This window comes from Hermetia illucens, chromosome 2, assembly GCF_905115235.1.
Source record: "Hermetia illucens chromosome 2, iHerIll2.2.curated.20191125, whole genome shotgun sequence".
Taxonomy (NCBI): domain Eukaryota; kingdom Metazoa; phylum Arthropoda; class Insecta; order Diptera; family Stratiomyidae; genus Hermetia; species Hermetia illucens.
The window spans coordinates 124,760,002-124,780,215 of NC_051850.1; the positions used below are offsets into that span (position 1 = coordinate 124,760,002).

The following is a 20,214-nucleotide window of genomic DNA, read 5'->3' on the forward strand; positions in this document are numbered from 1 at the left end:
GTGTTGGTGTGTTGCCTATATAATTTGTTTCTAGTTTATGAATGAGGATGAATTCAAGAAGGTACTCACCTCTACCATTGATGTCGGTGCTTTATAGCGAGCGTTGCCATCGCAACCGAGGAGAAGTAGCGCCTTCCTCTCGCAGAACTTTGCCAGTTTAAGTTGCCTCCTAGAAAGTGTCATGATGCTGTGGCGCACAGGATTGGCAGCATTCTCCCTCTCTCTCTCTCCACGCGTTTTAGAACTCGGCACAGGAGTGGAGAGCCAGCGGTGGAAAAGTGCCGTTGGTTGGGGGCAAAGGGACCGCATGGAGAACAACTGGTCTCTTCTGCTTCCAGCCTTGACCGTCGACAGAGTGCTGTACCTGCGACGACTTGTGAAAAGATGCAATTCAGAGTGTCGTTCGCGTTTCATATACAAGTTCATCAAATATTGTTCTTGCAAATTGTTTAATAAATAGGGCTTGAAATAAAACGATACACTTTGTTTGGCTCGGAATTAGGAACGAGACAATACCACCACTGCCTCTTGAGTTCTAGTGAGACTTGGACAGCCGCAAAGCCTCCAGTTAAAAATTCTGAAAGTTTCGTTTGATAATGAAGCAAGCTCTTGGTTTTTCACAAAAGGAGTCCGAAATTACCCTTCATACTTCCTCTTTGCAGACCGCGGATCTGCTTCGGGAACACCCAGCGTTCTAGGGTCAGCACAATTCCAATGTTATCCTTGGAACTTGGTCTTGCAATTACTGTGGATGCAGCTTTTGCATTGTGGAGCTGTTTTAGTACTGGGAATTGGCTAGATTAGTGCTTAAGTCTCTTCTCCAATGTCGAGGTATCATCCCTCTCTTCTCTTCATGACCCTTCCTTGTCTTTCGCTGCCCGACTTGAGTCCTACAAGGTCTAGGTCGTCCCGCTTTCTTATTTCTGTGGGCAGCAGGTCCATTTGCCTACTCGGTCCTATCCATTCAGCTTTTATGGTCTCGCAATTACTTCGGGGACCTCGGTAGGCTTTCAACCCGACGTGTCCTCCGAAGGGCATGCTGCCAAGTCTATAGTTAATATAGCAATTTGATTGCCTCCAAAGGTCGATCGTCTACCCCGATCGTGAGGAGTTTGTTTTTTTCCTCCTCTTTCCTCCTAGAAAACTCTCCACAATCGTGTGTGGAGATCCATGTTTTGAGTGATGAAGAAGCACAGAAGCTTATGGTCCTAAGCTAGTCCGACGTGTCCTCCGCCGTGCAATCTGCTAGTACAAGACCTGGTCGAAAGCTTGTGCCGGTGAAGTTGAGCTCGTTATTCCACTCCTCAAATATCTCCATGACGATGAGTGTCTCAATAATATCCTGCTCCTTACGAGTAGTTGCTCTAGAAATATGTAGTTTTCGTAATATGGGCAGTCAAATGCTCTTTACCGCATTAGCGTAACTAACGGCGGCTCCCCTGGCTCCTTTCTTCACCCCGTATCTCTCCGGAATTTCTTCCATCTGAAGGTCGGGGTTAGGTTTCTTTGGAGCACTCCCCTTTTTTGGGCTGATATCCGCTGCTCCGTGCTATATTGGCTCCGATGCTGAAAGTTTAGGTCTATCCTGAGCTTTCTTAAGGACTTCTTATGGTTTTAGGCCTTGCTTCAGATAAGGCAGATGCCATTCAACGCCTGCGTCACTGTTTGACATTTGGTATGCTGACTTCAAGGTCTTGGTATATGAGGGGTTTGGCTCCTCGAGAGCCATATATCAATCCCAGAGAGTAATGGGTCTCTGGGGTTGCAGTCCACTGGTTGACCCGAAAATAAAGTTAGGTTGGTACTGATGTTAATTTTATGGTGTTTTATCACTGCCCTCTTGTCTTCTTACTTCCACTTAACTGCCAGCTCCTCAACAGCACAAAAGTCAAAGCCTCAGTGGCATTTTCTGGGAACCACCCTCCACATTCACGAAAATCCTCCATGCAGCATCAACTGTCCGAAGCAAAACTTGTAAATACAAAATTTCGGAGACAAACGGTAGAAATTCATTTACTGATACACAACATGATGAGGTATATACATATATGGCCGAGCCATGCAATGCACTGAAAACGCAAGAACAAAAAAGATTAATCATCATTGTTTAGGATAGTAAGGGATCCTAAGTCCACATCCGCTAGATGTCCATTTGGTCCAGAAAGGGGAGCAACTTACTCTCACGTTTTTTTGGTCCACGGATCCCTCGTTTGGGGTATGGCACCCAAGCATTTAAAAATAGGGACTATCGGTTTCATTGAGGGCAGAAATGAGGCACTGTCTGATGAGTTGGTTCTGCCCTGGACGAGACCGTTAGTCTCTATTATTAATCACCATTTTTAAATGTTTGAAAGTTTTAGTTTCATGTTACAATTGAAGAATATTTACATGAATTTTAAGGTCTCGGAAAATTCAAACGGTTTTGTGATTAACAATTTCAAAAGAAATAAAACTCCACTAAAGTATCTCGACACGCTCATGCACGTATCTGTACCAGCCCGGCTCAGGAATGCGAGAGTAGGATTTTTTTGGATTCTACAATCATTAGCAAATTTATCATGAATCCTTTGCCGAATGCTTGGGACCGCGCCGGACCCGAAATATAAAATGATGCGGAGCTCAAATAGAAAAATAAAAAATCCCGTTTGAACGAGTGCATGGAACGATAAAACCAGAGCGTCGCAAATGGGAGGGAAGCTCCATGAGAGTTCGAACCCTCAATCCATGTTTCCCCTCTCTTAAATATTCGAGAAGGGAGATCTTTTTCTGACAGCCTTAGGCCGTGAAAATTGTGGGTGCCCTTAGAAGGCAGGGAACCCCAAACGATGCGCTTCATGAAGGTCTAGGACAGAGAAGCATTGTTAATACGAAACGTCTTAGATCTTCTCCTCGATCACGGCATACCTATTCTTACACCCCAGCTCAAAGGATATGTAAAAGTACTATCGGAAAATCCGTGAATGGAACTAGCTTAATCCAACGAAAAACTGGCGATCATATTAGGAGAGAAGGCATTTGCAATTCATTCCATTCAAATTTGTTTCAATCTTCAGCCAGTATAACAATACTAGGCTATATCATGCCAGTAAATATGGGATTGCCACTAGGTGTTGTTTAAGCTTCGTCGATTGAATGAGGTGAACCAGATACGACGACCAGAACACTCGAATATTTTTGACGATAAAGAGGTTGGTATATGGGTTTATTAGATTTCTGCTCCTTAGTAGTCGAACCTGAACTGGATATGGGCGTCACTACAAATATAAGGTATGAGTCTGTTTCGAGTTAGTCCGCTTCTCCAGGGGAAGTGAGCTAACGCCTCTTGGAAAATGAAAAAAAAAAGTTAAAACATATCCTGGTGAAGCAGAATAAAACGAGGGCGTTGGGTTAACAGCCAGGGAACCAAGAACCCAGATACTATCTTTTCCACCGCAGAATAAGCCACCAACTCACACGTCTGAATAGTGTCCCCTACCCCTCCTTGCACCTCTCTGATTTCTTCAAAGACTTTCAGGCCATAATCAGTCGTAATTACTTATTCATTCGCTGTAGATACATTTGTTTCTTCTCTGGAGGAGCATATGCTAATTATTTAAACACAGCGAAATATGGATGAAATCTATATTTACCAGTGCAGTGTTAGCTTTCGTCTGCCACTATTGAAGTTGCACACGCTGTTTTCGTTATTAGAAAAGCATATATAATGAAAGTGTTTCACTTCCTTTGTCAAATATTTGTTTAAAATAATAAGGCAACAAAAAATAGCTATAAAAACGCAAACTTGATGGTGAAATGGCTACAGTTCTCCTGCTTTCAATCAGCGGAATGAAGACTCTACCCCTGATTATATTGGTATTAGCCGTACTTGCGCCATCTATATGGGTTTCTACATTTCCGATTGATGTGAGTGCTAAAAGATTGTAACTACCCTTCAGAGTTTATCTAGAGAATTGCCCATATTTATGTTCAATACAAAACGAATTTTGAAGAATATTTACGAATTATATTTTATTTCCGGTCTGCAGAGAGAGGAGTCCGAACCTTATGTTCGACTAGCCCGACAAGCTGATGAAACCCCTGGTGTTAGCACTGGTGCAGAGGCAGGTGAGGGTGGAACCGGCAACGATGCTGGAACCAGTGAAGGTGAAGATTACACCGACTCTAATGGGGGAGGTAGTGACAGCACCGGTGGAGATGGTGGCACGGTATCAAATGAGAGCCAGGATACTGGGGGCGGTGTAACTAGCCCAAGCACTAGCAATGGACAAAGTAGCGGAAATGGAGTCGGGAGTAGCGGAGGCAACGTAGGCGGTGGTAGGGGTAACGGAGGAGGAGCCAGTGGACGTAGAGGAAATGGCCGTAGAGGTAATGGACGTAGGGGTAATAGAGGTAGGAACAACCGACGTGGCAATGGTCGCCGTGGTAATAACCGCAGAGGTAATAGACGTGGTGGAAACTCTCGAGGAAATCGTCGTCGTGGAAATCGACGACAAAACAGTGGAAGACGACCAAATCGTGGTAATCGACGGGGTAATAGTGCAAATCGTCGTGGAAATAATCAACGAGCTCAGCGTAATCGAAGCGTGCAAAGGGGTGGAAACAGAAATCGCGGTTGATTCGACTGTTTTTTAGTTCGTTTGAAATAAACGTATTTATAGTAAGTTATTGATTCATCTACTTTAGCTTCTGCCAGCCATTTATACGCTATGAAACTGAAATTTTTTTTTTCCAGAATATCATTGCAATGAGTTTAGATATTCCGAAAATGTGTGCTCCCTCATTTCGCTCAAATATGATCAAATTAAATTCAATTAAAGGAAGCCCACCATCAGCATCAATGGTTGTCAAAGGAACATGTCATTAACTTAAAATGTAGCTAATGTTTTTTATATTCTGTTTGAGTCGTACCAACTGATATAGAATATGCTTAGAACAGTACAAATTACTCTAAATGCGGCTTATCTCCACATAGCACTCAATCAGATATTCTAGACAGGACAGAGCCCATAATTCTGTTAGTACTTTTAGGACTAGGATTGTCATTTTCTGAATGAGGTTGGGGCTATATATATATATTATGGAAATTTCTTTTCAACAATTTCTTAGGACCTCTAAAAGGCTGTTCAGTCTATATTTTCTCGGTATTGTAAGTGTTCTTCTTTCCCTGTTTAACAAGACTTGTGACCTGCTTTGGCGAAATTCACTGCTTGGTTAATGGTAGGAGGAGAAACATCATAGTTGCCGCTGCTTACTTATCCTATGATTCTTTGTGTCCTCCGCCGACGCAAGAACTAAAGGATCTGGTAGTGAATGCAAATACAATTCCAGAGGAGAGAAGTTGTTTGATTTGATCTCTGTTTCTAGATTCACTACGGTGGAATTACTCTGGGTATCTGGTCATTGTAGTGTAGAGAAAAATGAAATCTCGGATGTCTTAACAAAAGAGGCTTCAACTTTCCCCATGCCCGAAACGGAACCAGCGTTTCTTATAATGACGGCGAAGCCTTAATGCTGCTAGACAGACCAAACTTTTCCTGTCAGAACCAAACAAACCTACTGCAAAGTTTATCCTGTCGAAAAGCAGGAAGATTTGCAGAAGTATTGTGGACATTCTGGCTGGCCATAATTAACTATCTGGGCGTATGTTCAGAATAGGAATTATCCAAGATGATACGTGTCCATCTTGTAATGAGGAAGCGGAATCCACGGATCATTTTCTATGTGAATGCCCCGCCTATGGACGCATTAGACATCAGATTTTTGGTGCTGATGTGCTCCAACTGCAGCGGGTAGCATCACATCCACTAACAGAAATCCTGCGATATATAAACGAAACCGTTAGACATACACCACCAAGTTCTGAGTGCTCAGAGGCTTTGCCTCTCCCCTACCTCAAACACACACACACTTGCTTGATCCGTCATAGTGTTTGCGATGATCGACAGAGTCTGAGTCTGAGATGGAGTAATCTAAACTAATAATGGACTGACAACTTAAATTAATTCACTCTCTCTTTATATCCAAACAGTGAATTTGAAAACTTCCTAAATGGATTTGCACAAGCTATTCGAAAAGAAAAACGGAAGGAAATCTATTAGAAAGCCTTGTCTGCGGTCAAGCTAAAATTTCTAGGAAGAATATTGGGGGAAGGATACGGTAGAAAGTTTTCTTCCTGATCATCAACGGTGGAAAACAGTGTAACCGGCCTTACTAAGGAATTTCAATCCCTGGTTTTGTGCTGGGAACTACCGATTCGATATCCTTAGCGCCTAGGTCTACATTGTTACTCTATATTCTTCCAAACCTTGGACTTTTTCATCCTTACCCATATGAATTAGAAGAATTGCCTACCGCAATCCATTGAGAAGGATTTTATCCAAAACCAAACGGTCTTGGTGGCGCTATTTCATCAACGGAATCGCCTATCTTCCTGCAGCGGACCAGGAATTCTTCGAAAGTTCCTCCTTTAGAATGGGTCTAAGAGTTCGAAATTGTCCTTGATAAGTACTCAAGTCTCTGAGAAATATATAAGGGTTGCCACGATCAGTGCTACTGTAGTGTACCGTTACGGTCTTGAATGAAATGCTCTAACATATTTCAAGGCCCTGGTCCAATTGGATTGTTGCGCTAACGATTATTATAATTATTATTCATTAATGTGCAGAACAAGCCTTCACACCATTTTTTCCATCTGAATGAGAGTAATTTGTGCAATTTGTGATCCCATTACGTTAATATCGTCAGCCTAGGGCCACATTTGGGTGGAGTTAAAAAGGATAGTGCCTGTAGCGTTTATCTCAGCATCGTGGATCACTTTTTCTAAGGTTAAAAAGAATTCATGATACAGCATTCCCTTATCTTAGACCATTGGTGATGATGAAACGTCTAGAAAGTAATCCTGCTGCTTAAATTTGGGCTCGCACCTTGTAAGGGGCAGCCTGAGGTTTAATAATTTTAATGCGACCCCAAATTCTTTCATGGCCGCGCAAAATCGATAAAAACATGGTTCAGCTGAAAGCGGTGGGAGTAGATAGGTAAGTATCAGCTCTAAAGAGCCCAATTAGCGCTGCGCTGCGCCGTTTTGATTCCATAAGCGCCTTGGACCAGTCAGCTCGTAGCATGCACGAAAGATAGAAGCCGTCTTGATCTGCAACCAGAGATGCATTCGGGGTCTCGAAAGAATTGTTTATCTAGCGCCCGCAGCCTGGCAATTAGAGCTGAGGGACGATATTCGGAGGGTTTCTCTGTGCATTTCGCAGTTTTGGCAATGCAAAATGCGGGATATCCAGAGTCTGATGACATCGTCCTCTTGAGGTCGGTGCTTTGGGCAGCGTAAAAGCTCTCGTGATCGGGTTTTATTTTAAGTGGACTAAATCCTTCTGGTGGTTAACCTTGGCCGCCTGAATTCAGTGGCTTTTAAGTGGTGCGAAATACCGATGGGATCGGATTATGCCCTACACATTGATATTTGTGCAGTATTGCCAGTACCTCTGACTGGAGTACATTGACGAATTTTTGGAGATCATATGACTCGGCTCCACTTTGTGTATCCGAGAAAACTCACGCACCAACTTCACAGACCATCTTTGATTCATCGGTGAAGAACATTGTGTTATAAGCTTGCAGTAAGTCGTCGGTTCTTCAGTATATCTTAGTTGAATCTGCTCGTGAAGCCCGCTTGTGTGGAAGGTAACCAGTTGAAAATGTCAAAAGTTCTAGAGGCACTATATCTAGGATGTTGCTTTAGCCGTAGCGCTGTCCAATATCCGAAGGTTCAGGGGGAGGAAGGTATATGTTGATAATTTCTTCCGAGCAGTACTGCAGAAGCTTCTTTACTGCGATGGTGGTCATGAAATGTTGTAGTTCTTCCGGCGGAGCTGATCGGTCGTGAGCTATGTAAGTCGAGGAGAGATTCACGTCCTCCGCTCCCATCTGTTCCAATTTGTCTGAACACAGAAAAGCGTGAAAGTTTTTGTGGCTAGCATACATGCTCTAGGTCTGCTCCAATCAATGTCGCTTGTGTGGTGGAATAAATTGTCATATTCATTCAAAGGCTCCAAGCCTTTGGTGGTTCGGCTTCTTTTGATTCAGGGCTCCTATACTAATGTCACTTCGTTGTTTTTCTCTCGGAGACAAACCAGCAAATAAACTCAGGCATACTTCAAGTACGGTAGATTTATCTGCATTATCCTGAGCGTGATCAAGCTGCGTAGGCGATCTTCCGTCCTCGTCGGCGACATCGACTGGAGCCAGATCGTCGGCCAGTTTCGCGGAGCGGGTCACTTTTAACTTTGCATTCCTGATTCCGAACCGCACTTTATAGTCTGCCCTTTCCAGTGCTACCAGGTAATCTCCCGTTATGCGGATTAAAAACGTTTGGCTCTTCAGTTGAAGTTCTTTCTCCTTGGTTACCCCCCAGTTGAATCCCAGAGATTTGAAGATGCAAGGATTAGGGAGCTTGTCTTTATTATACGAATCTTCGGTAATCTGATGCACTTGTTACCTGTGAATCTCGTTGTATGCGCAACCTTGATCTTTACCGCCTCACGGCCATCGCGGATGCACGGCGAAATAAGAACCGAGAAAGTCTCTGAAGGATTTGAAACGACGGACCACCTGGTAGGAATCAAAGCAAGATATACTTCCCCCTTAAAAATAATGAAAGATAGATAGATAAATAAATACTGACGAAGGGTCACGATCACAGTCTTTAAATTGCCAGGCTGGAAGAAAGTAGAAATAGAGGGTAGACTAAAGTTTGATACGTGCTCAATTTGGACAACGAATCACTGGAAAGTCCTATGTCGGTAGAGGAGAAGGATACTGAGTCATTAAAGAAAAGCTCCAAGGATTAAAGGAACCAATGGCCAGCACAAAGATTGTCCAGATAAACCTCCATCATGCATAAGTAGCATTTAAAGTAAAATGATAGTAAGGGTAGTTTCAAAAGACAACGTTGAGATACTATTGGCTCAAGAAACCTAGTGATGCCGGGCACAGATTCGTTGTCTGTCAAAAGAAAGTATGAAGGTGGCTTGGGATTCCCTTTGTGAAAAATCGACATGAATCATTCTTAAAATCAAATTAAAATATTAATGTATACTTTTTAAAGTTTCAGACCGGAAATCTTGTATCTGTCTTAGCGCCATTAGAATCTGGTGAGAGAACTTTAGAGGCAGTCGTACTATTTCTCTTGGCTGCGATGGCAACGAACATAGCAAGACCTTGGCAAGAGGCGATATTAATGTTGAATTTATTCTTAGGAGTTTGTTATCGCGAATTGGTGAACCTTCGTGAAAAACTGGGATGTCTGGAGTTCCTTACTAAGACTAAGTTCTTTACTAGATCGGATACCGATGATTGCGGAGTTGATGATGATGATGACGACAATTATGTTAGAAGAATATAATGTAAGAAACGCCATTTGTCATCACCACACAACTGGTACTAGTCATAACTTTAGGGAATACTCTCAGAAATTAGAGTAGAAGGAACTCTCTTTGATGGATCATCGTGTGATACAATTTGATACTGAGGAAAGCTCTGGAAGCGAGCAAAATACAAATATACAGGAAAACAGATTGCGCACCTGAGCAATTACATGGCTAATCTAAAGGTTGGCGGACAAAGTGGAAAAATACTGCAAAAGAATTGTTATTGCCGCATATTTGTCCAGCTCTCCGGTTAAGACAGCCACCATGAGGATGCATCCTGATAAAAAAGGAACCAGCCAGATTGAAAACAGAGGTCCAACCATTTTGGCCGAGGAACAAAAAAAGGACCTTCGAAGCACAGCAGGGCGATTAGAAAAGCAAAGCGAATGTTTATAGCCAAGAGCAAGATAATATCATTTGCCCGTCTGAAAAAGAAAAGTGGACATTTACTAAAAATGAGGAGGTACATCGCATGTTAAAACTCATTTGCCGGGATCCAATTTGACGGCGCAAGACAATGGCATTCTATTTGACATTCAAATGACAGATAGAAAGAGAAACAAGTCGGGAAACCGGAAGCTGGACGCTTCAGGTACGAAAGGTTTTGTGTATTTCTTAGTACGTAGCACGTAATATATGTATATATGATATTATGTGAGAATATCCACTTTCGGATGATATTGACATTCATAGTCTTGAATTTGCAAAGAAGCGACAAATTTGACGTATTATAACTTTGTTAGTAATAGTGCGATTTCTACCAAACTTGGTAACATCATGCTCTATGTTATATCCTATATTATTGCGAAATTTCGTAGTCCTAGCATGAACTTAAGGGGGGTCTTTCAGCGAATTACTGAAAATTACAGTAATATACTATTATTAACTTTATTTGCGCAGATATCAGTGTGGAAGGTATTTCGGAGCCCAGGCACCATATAGTGGCAGCCTCCTGATTTTTTTCAAATTTTTCGGTTGGGTAGTTTCTGAGAATGGCCCCCGTAAAGGAATGGTCACTTTCAACCCCCCGCCCTCCCCACGGTTTCAACAAATGTCAAAACTAAGACCGTCTTCGAAAAGTACTAACCGAGACCTTTAATTTGATACCCCACATGACTATATTTGATGAAAAAAAAATTTACACTCCCCTTTTGCATGTATGGGGACCCCCCTTAAATTTATCATTAAAGGATGTAACTCACTGTATGCGTGAGCGTGCACAGTTCCCAGCTTTCCACCAAATTTGGTGCCAATCGCTACAACCGTCTCCGAGAAAAATGCGTGTGACGGACAGACAGACAGACAGACAGACAGACAGACAGACAGACAGTAAACCGATTTTAATAAGGTTTTGTGTTTACACAAAACCTTAAAAAGGAAAATGAATGAAAAGCAAAATAAAGTTTGCTCGGAAGCTTACTCTAGCTTCCGATGGCTAGTGGGAATTTCTAAACTATTGCAATCACTCGCAATGGATGATATCTCCCCAGCAACACTTCAGAGGGATGGCAAGGGTGTGCTGAACCTGCTTTGGGATATATATGAAGGACACGAAGACGTGCAAAATGTTACAGAACGCAGGGTTATAAACAGGGTGGTGTACTATCACCGTTGTTGTGAAGCATGGTAGTTGGTGAACTCCTACGAGAGCTAATGAACACGATAAAACAGATCTAAGCTCAAGTTGAAGATATCGCCGAATATGATGATAATCCCAATTACTGATATTAAGGGATAACATGACAATGAAATTTCATTCCGACAAGAAATTGAAAACGGATTGTGACCTACGACCTAATCCATCAACTGATTACCTGGCCTACTTGGCTGGCACACTAACGTCTACATACTCTGCGTTCTGGCTCACATTGGGTTAAAAGGCTATAAGGCAGCAGATGAATTGGTCAGGAAAGAAACAGAGACGTCCTTATATGGATCAGAACCACTTTCGGGAGGTAGTTCATAGCCATGATACTAAGTAATGGAGAAGAACCGTATACTGAATAGAGAAGCCCAGGGTCTTCATGGTTTAAACCTCACAAAGAAGTGTTTTAGGATCATAATTGGAGGACTTATAGGTCATTACCAGCAAGAGAAGCTAGGGGCATCTTCGGGGATTGGCACGGCCAACTGGTGTTTTAGTCCAATATAATTCGCAACCTTGTCGTATTTTTGCGATGACAAAAGGGAGCGTTTTTCCACCTGTTGGCACTTTCGGTCACACTGCTCCCAGGGCAGAGGTGGGGCAGCGTCTGATGAGTTAAAACGTGGGAGTAAGTTGCTCCTCATTTGGTCCGGTCCACCATCATGTGGATGTGGACTTAGGATCCCGCATATCCTAAACAACTGCCTATAGGTTCTGTGGGGGGAGTGATGAAACTTTCACTACTTTTCACAACTCAATTCAAATTTGCTTGCCTCCTTCTCTAAATTCACAGTCAAGCTCCTTTGATCGGTGGAAGAGCAAACATATCTCATCAATCTAGTGGAGATGATCGAGGAATGGTCGATTGAAACCCTCAACGTCCCCTGCACAAGTATGAAGGAATAGTATCGCTGATCGCATGCAATGTCGGACTTCGGTTTGAACTCTAATTCCTTTGAAATTTTACTTCGATGCACCACGTACGCTTTTACGCTATCATATATCGTTCTTATAATAACTATTAGTTTTTCGGTGTCGAAAGGAATCGATGAAGAATAAGTGCAACTTTAATGATTCGCAAAATATTGATCAGTGCAGGAAAGCAACGGAAAGCAGCTTGCTTTTGCTCGACTCTCTATGTGTACTTGAATAATTTTAGTTATTATCGTCATGGCAGAAGGAAGCATGCAAATAACTTTTCACCCTCAACACGGTGCCCTTCTTTAGAATTTGAACCATCATCCGCTTCTTCCAGTCACTGCAAAAAAAAGTTTGTGGAGAAGAAATTAGGAAGATGTCATTAACTATCGTTCTCAAAATAGTTCAGATAAAACAGAGAAAGAGATTTTTGATTTTTAAAAGTGGATAAATTATGAGTAAATGTATATTTCGGTTCTTTGGGTAGATAATTTCAATTTTTATTGAATCCTCACAAAGTTCAACATGAAAAGGGACAGGGAGTCAGCCCCTTTAAACTTTTAAGATGTCTAATAATTAACCTCGACGAGCACGGTTGTTGCGATTATTTTGTTTACGGTTGTTGCGATTAGTTTGCTTACGTTTGTTGTTTTGTTTATTAACTTTTTGAGTAGCCCGGGTTGGCTGATTTCTTCGGGCATTAGTTTTACGATTGGGTCGCCGATTTTGACGACCCTTTTGTGGTTGCTTGTTCCCCCGGCGTGCGGGACGTCGTGCCTTTCCACTTGCGCGGCTAGGTTTTTTAGGTTTTCGTTTTGCGGGATTCCTCTTAGGTGCCTGAACAGGACGTTTGCCTCCTTGTCCTTTACTACCGTCATTCGCCCCTTGAGCAGGTTTGCTGGGAGAACCATCGTTTCCACTGGTGTTGCCAGCGTTTCCAATGTCACTACTGCTTTGATTGCTTTCTGTGATTGGACTGTCTCCATTATTGGCGTTATCTCCGTCATTCCCATTGTCTCCGTCATTTACGTTGTCTCCGTCGCCTTCTCCAGCTTCATTACCTCCGACACTTTCCTGGCCTTCATCGGTTTGACTGTTATCGGATGCATCACCATCTCCAGCATTTCCCTCGCTTACGCCCGGAGTATTGTCATCACCGACTTCACTGGTGCCATTAGCGTCATTATTAACGTTGCTTCCATCGGATTCGTTATTCCCATCGCTTACAGTGGTACCATTGTCTCCACTTTTCCCTTCATCTTCCCCTGCTGCAGCAGCGCCCTCATTTCCGGCAGCTTCGCCACTTTCATTGGCGTCACTGACACCAGCCTCCCCACCTTCTTCAGCATCTTCACCTTCATCGGTTTCATCGTAATCGTCAGCATAATCATCTGCTCCTCCCTCGCTATCTGCTTGTCTTACTGCACGAGCATGTTCTGCTAGGGAGTTTTCGTTATCCTGGAAGTTGTGAAAACGAAAAATATCCAAGTGAGTCTTACGAGTATATCCGCTTCTCCAAGAAGCCATTAATAAACCCGGCCATACGTACGAATTCGAATATTGAGGCCGCCCAAATTGTTGGTGCGAGTAAGGCCAAAGTGACTAAAATCAAAGGCAGAGTTTTCATCTTCCCAGTGACAAATAGATTGTTGTGAAGACACGTTTCAACTACCTTTTAATCAAGGAGAGCCGCCTTTTATACTGTCTACCTGCAAAAAAATATATTTATTCAAATGTCTCGCAAAAGGCCACTATTTCTATAAAAAGACGCATTGTACATTGAAATGCCAAATATAAGTAAATTTATATAGCAGGCAGCAAAATTGGTAATTGTTTTAGTTTCAAACAATCGCCGTCTGATTACACAACATTTGCGTGTGGTAGGAAGCACTAAAATAGCAGATTGAAGATTTCGACCCAAGCAGTACCTAGGGCATCGTCGAAGAGTCATATGGTAATGTGATTTTGAAAGGGTGGAACCTTAAAACAACTAGACTTTATTCCACTATAAGCAGTAAATTTAAATTTAAAACAGATACTTTGCTATGATTTTCTTCAATAAGGAATCTGTACGCTCTCTGTTTTTAGAGTCGTCTTTGAATTTGCAAAAAGTCTCCGAGGGTGAAATAATGTTACATTTGCTAAGTTTGCCAGTGAATATGTGAACCAACAACGTTTTGCCTACACGAGCGAAGTGTATTTGTTTTGCCTACGGACAATATCTACTTTAGAATAATGCATTATTTAAGATATCTGAACCTCAAAGATTTGTGGGTGCCCTATCTTGTTGGATTTTCCCTACGCCCTTCTCCTGAGAGTTGTTTTATTAACTTTAAAATTGAGAATGATTTTATTTTTGATATTGCGGAAACAAGGGATCAAAATGCTTGACCCAAAAAGTGAAAGACATCTCGAAACTATTCAACCATAAAACCTAAATAAAACGACGAAGCCAAAGGGCATAATTATGAAATCTAGTTCCCAAAATCCAGGCATTCCGATATCTGCTCAATTAGAATGGTGGAAAACCATCGTTGAATTCATCCTAGAAGTATGAAATTGGGGCAAGTGTAGACGATAGCATAAAGTATAAAGAATTAGTATGATAACGATAGCATAAAGTATAATACCGGAATCTGCTCCTTGAACAGGTGGAGGGGTCTGTAGTAGTTTACTACACAACTAAGGGTGTTCAAAACACAAGAAGGTGGAACCAATGGATTGTAGCTCTCCAAGTGTCAAGGAACCACGGACTTCGAGTCCACCCGCAACTTTGGAAAATCAGGTCGTCGCCGAAGCACGTATTTTGGAGACCTCAAGAGATTCATGTTTCCCCTTGGGGAAATCTGTGGAAGATATGTTCTCCACTGCAGAGGAAAGCCTGTACCCAGTGTCAACGATGCGGTCAGCCAGAAACATAGTATTGTAATGAGAGAAACCTTTAAATCAGCCACGTTACCACATCTTGGGCAGCATGGTGACTCGTCGTGACCAAATCGATGTAAATAAGCACGATAACCCCCATGTCCACTTAAGAATTGTGTTAACTCGTAGCTTAATTCCCCATGGTTTCGTTCAAACCATCTCCGAATATCCGGAATGATGCGGTATGTTCAACGACCAGTTTGTGACTCGTCCCATCGCTTTTGCCACCCTTCGATAGATTCCCACCGTGCCAGCTGCCGTCAAAATGCGCTAGACTCTCCAACATACGTTTTGTCGTAGAGTCGCCGGCCTTCATTCGCCCTGTGATCGAAATCTTCAAAAGACACTAGTCTGGACACACCAGCGTGTTGGATATTTACCCACTAAAACCACTCCCGACTCCCTCCCTCCCTGCCCCGCGGAACCACCTAAGGTATTACATCACGGGGCGAAGTCAGCTCACTTTAGCTTAGTCCTTTCTTCTATACGCGGCGCACGTGACCGCGTTTTTCTCCTCTCCTCTGCTTTTCACAGTTTATTTTGGATAGATGCGATCATGGAGTTGACCGCATCCCAATTCTCTTCATGTGCTAGCATTTTCGGCACCAGATTTTCTAGTACTAGTACCTCTCCTAGAGATTCCTCTAGATTCCTCTGTTCTTCCACAAATCTCGGACGAGGAAGAATACATACTCTGGGTCCTCTGGGACTCCATCGGAATTTGGACAGTTGGGTGAGGTCTCCAATTTAAACCTGTGAAGATATTGGAGATATCATCCATGCCCCGTGAGAAACTGGGTGAGATTATAATTAATCTCATCGTGTTGTCTCTCCAACCACTCTTTGATGGCAGGAATGAGCCTGTGACGATTCTGTAGCCTACATAATGACGAAATCTATGAGCGATACCACGCTTTGTCTGGTTGTGGATAAAATACGGCTCAATAGGTAACGGTGGGCAGGTCACTTAATCAGCCAAGATGTCAATCGGCATCATTCTTGAGATGACGAGTCCTGCATCATCTGAGACAGTCCTGAAGGCACAGCATACCCTCAGGGCTGTCCTCCTGTAGACTGAACTTAGTTTGGTAGCGTTCCCTGATATCCACAACGCCTGCCTCCAAACTGAGGTTGCAAAGAGCATGATCGAGGTCACCACCCTGGCTATAAGCAACCTAGAGGTATGCCGTGACCCTCCCACGTTCGCCATCATTCGCAACATACCGCACATGTTGCTTATAGCTAAGCTTCCTGTCTATCACCACCCCCAAGTATTTGATGGTCTGCTTGGAAGTGATGATATGCTTCGCAACTCCAATACAGGCGCTTAGTGATGAGGACCGCTACTGTTTTTTCCTTCGCAAGTGTCAGATCAGCACCGATTGCATCGCTTGAGTATAACTCAGCATCTTCGAGATGTTTTGCGACAACAATCAGCGCTATGTCGTCAGCGTAATCAACCACTGTGGCTTCCCTCGGAAGGGGAAGATTAAATACATCGTTGTACATGATGTTCCACAGTAGTGGGCCCAATACATCTGCGGAAACAGCATACTCCTGGGGTCCGTCCTCAGTGTCATACCAGTTAAATAACTATCGACGATAGCAGCGAGATAGGCGTTAATACCAACCTTCGCTAAAGATTTCCGTATTAGATTCCAGCTGGCCCAATTGAATGCATTTGCTGGTACTACCCTTTCCGTGAATTGCATCTTCGGCCAAGCCAGTAACCGATTTGATGGCATCAATGGTTGATCTGGCTTTACGGAACCCATACTGCCGATCTAAAAGGCCGCCTTGGCTCTCAACAACCAGGAGTAATCTATTATAGATTACCCGCTCTAACGTTTTCCCCACCGTGTCCAAAAGACATATGGGTCGGTATGATTATAAAGATTGACACCAAATTTGGTGGTGGGAACTGTGAATTTAAGGGAGGTCCCCATTCATGCAAAAGAGGGGTGTAACATTTTTTTCATCAAATATAGTCATATGGGGTATCAAATTAAAGGTCTCGATTAGTACTTTTCGAAACCGGTAGTTTTGACATTCGTTGGAAAGGTGGGGAGCGCGGGGGTTGAAAGTGATCATTTCTTTCAGGGGGGCATTCTTAGAAACTACCCAACCGAAAAATCTGAAATAAAATCAGGAGGCTGCCACTATATGGTACCTGGGCTCCGAAATACCTTCCATACCGATATCTGTTCAAATAAAGTTAATAACAGTATATTACTATAATTTTTTGTAATTGGCTGTAAACCCCCTTAAACTTCAGCCACGTCCATGAGCATCTGCTCCGTACACCGAAGAAGTTCCATATTTGTTATTATCTCGGACTAGAATACCTCGATGATACGAAGCAGTCATAAGTTGCGACAACTTGGAACTTCCAAGTAACATGGCTTGGAAAAGAGGCACATGGGCTCCGTCAAAGCTCGATGAGACAGCAGATGGTTGGCAGGAGTGTAGCCGAGATGTTTAAGGAAAGATGTCTTATTTCATTGATCCTCTTCACAGTCGCTGGACAAAAAAGCAGGACGTCACTGATAACAAGGAAGGATGGTATCACTCGACTTCAAATTCCTTGGATATTTTAGCTCGTTACAGCGCGCGACATTTTGCGCTGTCATATATCGATGCATACATCCCTAGGAATCGCTATTGAAAGCTTTTTTCAAATCGACGGAGAGTAGTTAAAGCGGCGATTTCAACTCCCAACACTGTTCCACAATAATGAATCTAGAAGGGAAGTCAACTTTCATTCCAACGATCAAGTTTTCGAAGTGGTATCTGATCCTTTACCTTTAACCTTTCAGCTAGTATCTTCACGGTAGCGGGAAGCACCTTCAATTATTACACTCACTACGAGCGAATTTCGGATGCCCATGATTACCAAATGAGTGCAAGTATTAACTCTGTAGAAACTACAGGAACTACACTAAATCGTTTCGCAGCGAAATCATCAACCGCAGCGACTTGGAGCTGCTTGGGGCTATTGGTGGGCGAGATCATTTTGAAGGGACAGATCTTATCTACATGTTTCGGTGACTTACCTTTACCAAAAAATAACTTTACTGTTGATGTTAAGTGAATGGGATGCATGGTGGAAGGTTCCCTCCAACTCTTTTGCTGCTCAGCTATGGGTGAAGGGCCTACTCTTAACATCTTCGATCGAACCAGTTCTTATGAAATACGGTATAGGGTTCTGAAATTGTTGCTACTTGTGGCAGCTTCTGGCTCTCTGACCAGCGCAATAATCAAATTTCCGCACGCCACGCTGCACTTCTTCGGGATTTGCAACGACACCGGAGCTTCAGCGCATTATGTTTGCCCCATTCGCAGTGGCGGAAAGAACTTTCAATCCTTACGTTCCTTGATTCGCTTGTAAGTCCCTTGCGGTTATTTGGGCTTCTAATGGGACATTGCTAATGGAGCAACTAGATGATAAAAATTTCGGGAAGTGGTTTCGCCATATGTAGCCAATATTAAGAAAAGGAGGAGGCGAGCCTGTATTTTTTATGCAGCCACTTGGTCTCCTCAAACCATAAAGGAGATATTCCAGTAGGGTTTTCTCCAAGGGTGCTGCCGCCAAATCTTTCAACCCAGTCAACCTAACGTTTTTACTTTAAGTTGTTTAGAAGCTTTTCCACGTCCATTCATCATTGCTATCACTTTACCCTGTGAAAAGGAAAGAAATAGGCTATGGGAATTCTGAACTTTCTGGATGCAGGAATTGGATTTGGATTTTCATCAGAAAAATAAATAATCAAAAATAGTCAAGTTGCCTCTGTAAACAGCAAATTCACATCTTAAATAGAGTTGAACTTTGGAGTGAAATGTATTTTCGTGAACTTACTATCCTAATTTATTTACGCCATTCGAAAACATTGCATGTTGTGAGCTAGCCTTGTCGCTTACGGTTATTGCGGCGGTTACGACGGTTGTTATTTCGCCGATTACCTCCTCGGTTGTTACGGCGATTACGTTTGCGATTTCCTTTTTGATTCCTACGTTTCTTATTTTTGCGATTGGGTCGTCGATTTTTGCGATTTTGTCGGCGCTTTCGTCCGCGACGTGCTGGTCGGCGTTTACCACGACGAACCTTGTTTCGACGATTCGGCTTTCGCCGGATTGGACGACGTCTAATTGGGCGGCGAATAGGACGTCTTCCACCACTTGGGCTGCCATTGTTTCCACCTCCGCTCACTCCGCTATTCCCCCCACTGTTACCATTTCCAACATCTCCACCAGCGTTTCCATCTGCCCCGCCGTCATCATAGTCTCCAATAGCTCCATCATCTCCTACATCATCACCACCATCAGCACCTCCATTGTCTCCATCAGCGCCATCGTTTCCAGCGTCTCCTCCAGCTCCACCAGCTCCATCATCTCCTGCTCCTCCCTGGTTTCCATTGTCCCCTTCGCCTGCAACATTTTCATTGCCTCCATCCGCTCCATCACTACCTTGACTAGCACCATCACCTTCGCCAGCATCACCACCAGCGGCAGCATCACCACCTTCGCCGGCATTACCACCGGCGGCAGCATCACCACCTTCGCCGGCATCACCACCGGCGGCAACATCACCACCTTCGCCAGCATCACCGCCTTCGCCAGCATCACCACCTTCGGCAGCATCACCACCCTCACCAGCGTCATCCCCTTCGCCAACATCACCCCCATCACCAGCATCACCATCTTCGCTATCACCTTCACCATCGTTAGACACGGTACCTTCGCCAGCATCTGTCTGCCGAACCGCGCGAGCATACTCTACAGGAGCAGATTCATTATCCTGAGGTTAAACGAAAGTATGAATTAAGTGTCCGCAGTTTTCATTCATTTTCAAAACTTACCGTTAGATCAGATATTGAGGCTGCCCATATTGAGGGCAGCAATATGGCTAGTGCCGCAAATATCAAAGGCAAAGCTCTCATCTTCACAATGGAAGTGGGACCGTTGTGAAGACAAACTGAAATTATCTTCTACGTGAGGACAATGCGCTTTTATACCTTCCTATTTTTTACAATTTAATAATTAATATGCAAGAATTGTTTGCACAAATGTCTCTATGAATGTGCCTTGCCTATAAACATAATCAGCAAATATGAACGAAAATGAATTAATTACCTGAATTCAAATATATAACGAGGATTGAGGAGCTGAAAAACAAATTGTGCAAGGCAGGTGGTGAAATGTTTTTAGACTCTTTGCGACTATGAACTTAGAGACACAAAACTATATACATTACTCGACATTCGATATCCCATAAGATAGGGCTAAAACGATGGA

At 43.2% G+C, this 20,214-nt stretch overlaps 3 protein-coding genes across 4 annotated transcripts; 1 reads left to right on the top strand and 2 right to left on the bottom strand.

The window, feature by feature from the left end:
* Nucleotides 1-3,791: 3,791 nt before the first annotated feature.
* Nucleotides 3,792-4,665, top strand: LOC119648926 (glycine, alanine and asparagine-rich protein-like). The gene is made up of 2 exons (XM_038050832.1): nucleotides 3,792-3,903; nucleotides 4,026-4,665. Exons 1-2 carry the CDS (start codon nucleotides 3,793-3,795, stop codon nucleotides 4,614-4,616), a joined length of 702 nt encoding a protein of 233 aa, XP_037906760.1. The 5' UTR covers nucleotide 3,792; the 3' UTR covers nucleotides 4,617-4,665.
* A 7,784-nt stretch (nucleotides 4,666-12,449) lies between these two features.
* On the bottom strand, nucleotides 12,450-13,678 carry LOC119648707 (uncharacterized protein DDB_G0290685-like). The gene is made up of 2 exons (XM_038050514.1): nucleotides 13,547-13,678; nucleotides 12,450-13,455 (listed from the first exon to the last, which is right to left on the bottom strand). Exons 1-2 carry the CDS (start codon nucleotides 13,622-13,624, stop codon nucleotides 12,574-12,576), a joined length of 960 nt encoding a protein of 319 aa, XP_037906442.1. The 5' UTR covers nucleotides 13,625-13,678; the 3' UTR covers nucleotides 12,450-12,573.
* A 5,025-nt stretch (nucleotides 13,679-18,703) lies between these two features.
* LOC119649968 (uncharacterized PE-PGRS family protein PE_PGRS3-like) lies at nucleotides 18,704-19,914 on the bottom strand. Of its 2 annotated transcripts, XM_038052405.1 has the most exons (3): nucleotides 19,779-19,914; nucleotides 19,367-19,717; nucleotides 18,704-19,240 (listed from the first exon to the last, which is right to left on the bottom strand). In XM_038052405.1, the coding sequence occupies exons 1-3, from the start codon at nucleotides 19,857-19,859 to the stop codon at nucleotides 18,824-18,826; spliced, it is 849 nt and encodes a 282-aa protein (XP_037908333.1). In that variant the 5' UTR covers nucleotides 19,860-19,914; the 3' UTR covers nucleotides 18,704-18,823. The 2 variants fall into 2 exon arrangements, with proteins under 2 accessions (XP_037908333.1, XP_037908332.1); XM_038052404.1 differs by having other exon boundaries at nucleotides 18,704-19,717.
* Nucleotides 19,915-20,214: the final 300 nt, after the last annotated feature.

Bases quoted from the DNA above. Each gene is read 5' to 3' on its own strand.
- LOC119648926 (XM_038050832.1), top strand. From the start codon at position 3,793: ATGGCTACAGTTCTCCTGCTTTCAATCAGCGGAATGAAGACTCTACCC. The intron at 3,904-4,025 runs GTGAGTGCTAAA...TCCGGTCTGCAG, and splicing joins TTTCTACATTTCCGATTGAT to AGAGAGGAGTCCGAACCTTA.
- LOC119648707 (XM_038050514.1), bottom strand. From the start codon at position 13,624: ATGAAAACTCTGCCTTTGATTTTAGTCACTTTGGCCTTACTCGCACCA. The intron at 13,456-13,546 runs GTACGTATGGCC...CACAACTTCCAG, and splicing joins CGGCCTCAATATTCGAATTC to GATAACGAAAACTCCCTAGC.
- LOC119649968 (XM_038052404.1), bottom strand. From the start codon at position 19,859: ATGAGAGCTTTGCCTTTGATATTTGCGGCACTAGCCATATTGCTGCCC. The intron at 19,718-19,778 runs GTAAGTTTTGAA...GTTTAACCTCAG, and splicing joins CCTCAATATCTGATCTAACG to GATAATGAATCTGCTCCTGT.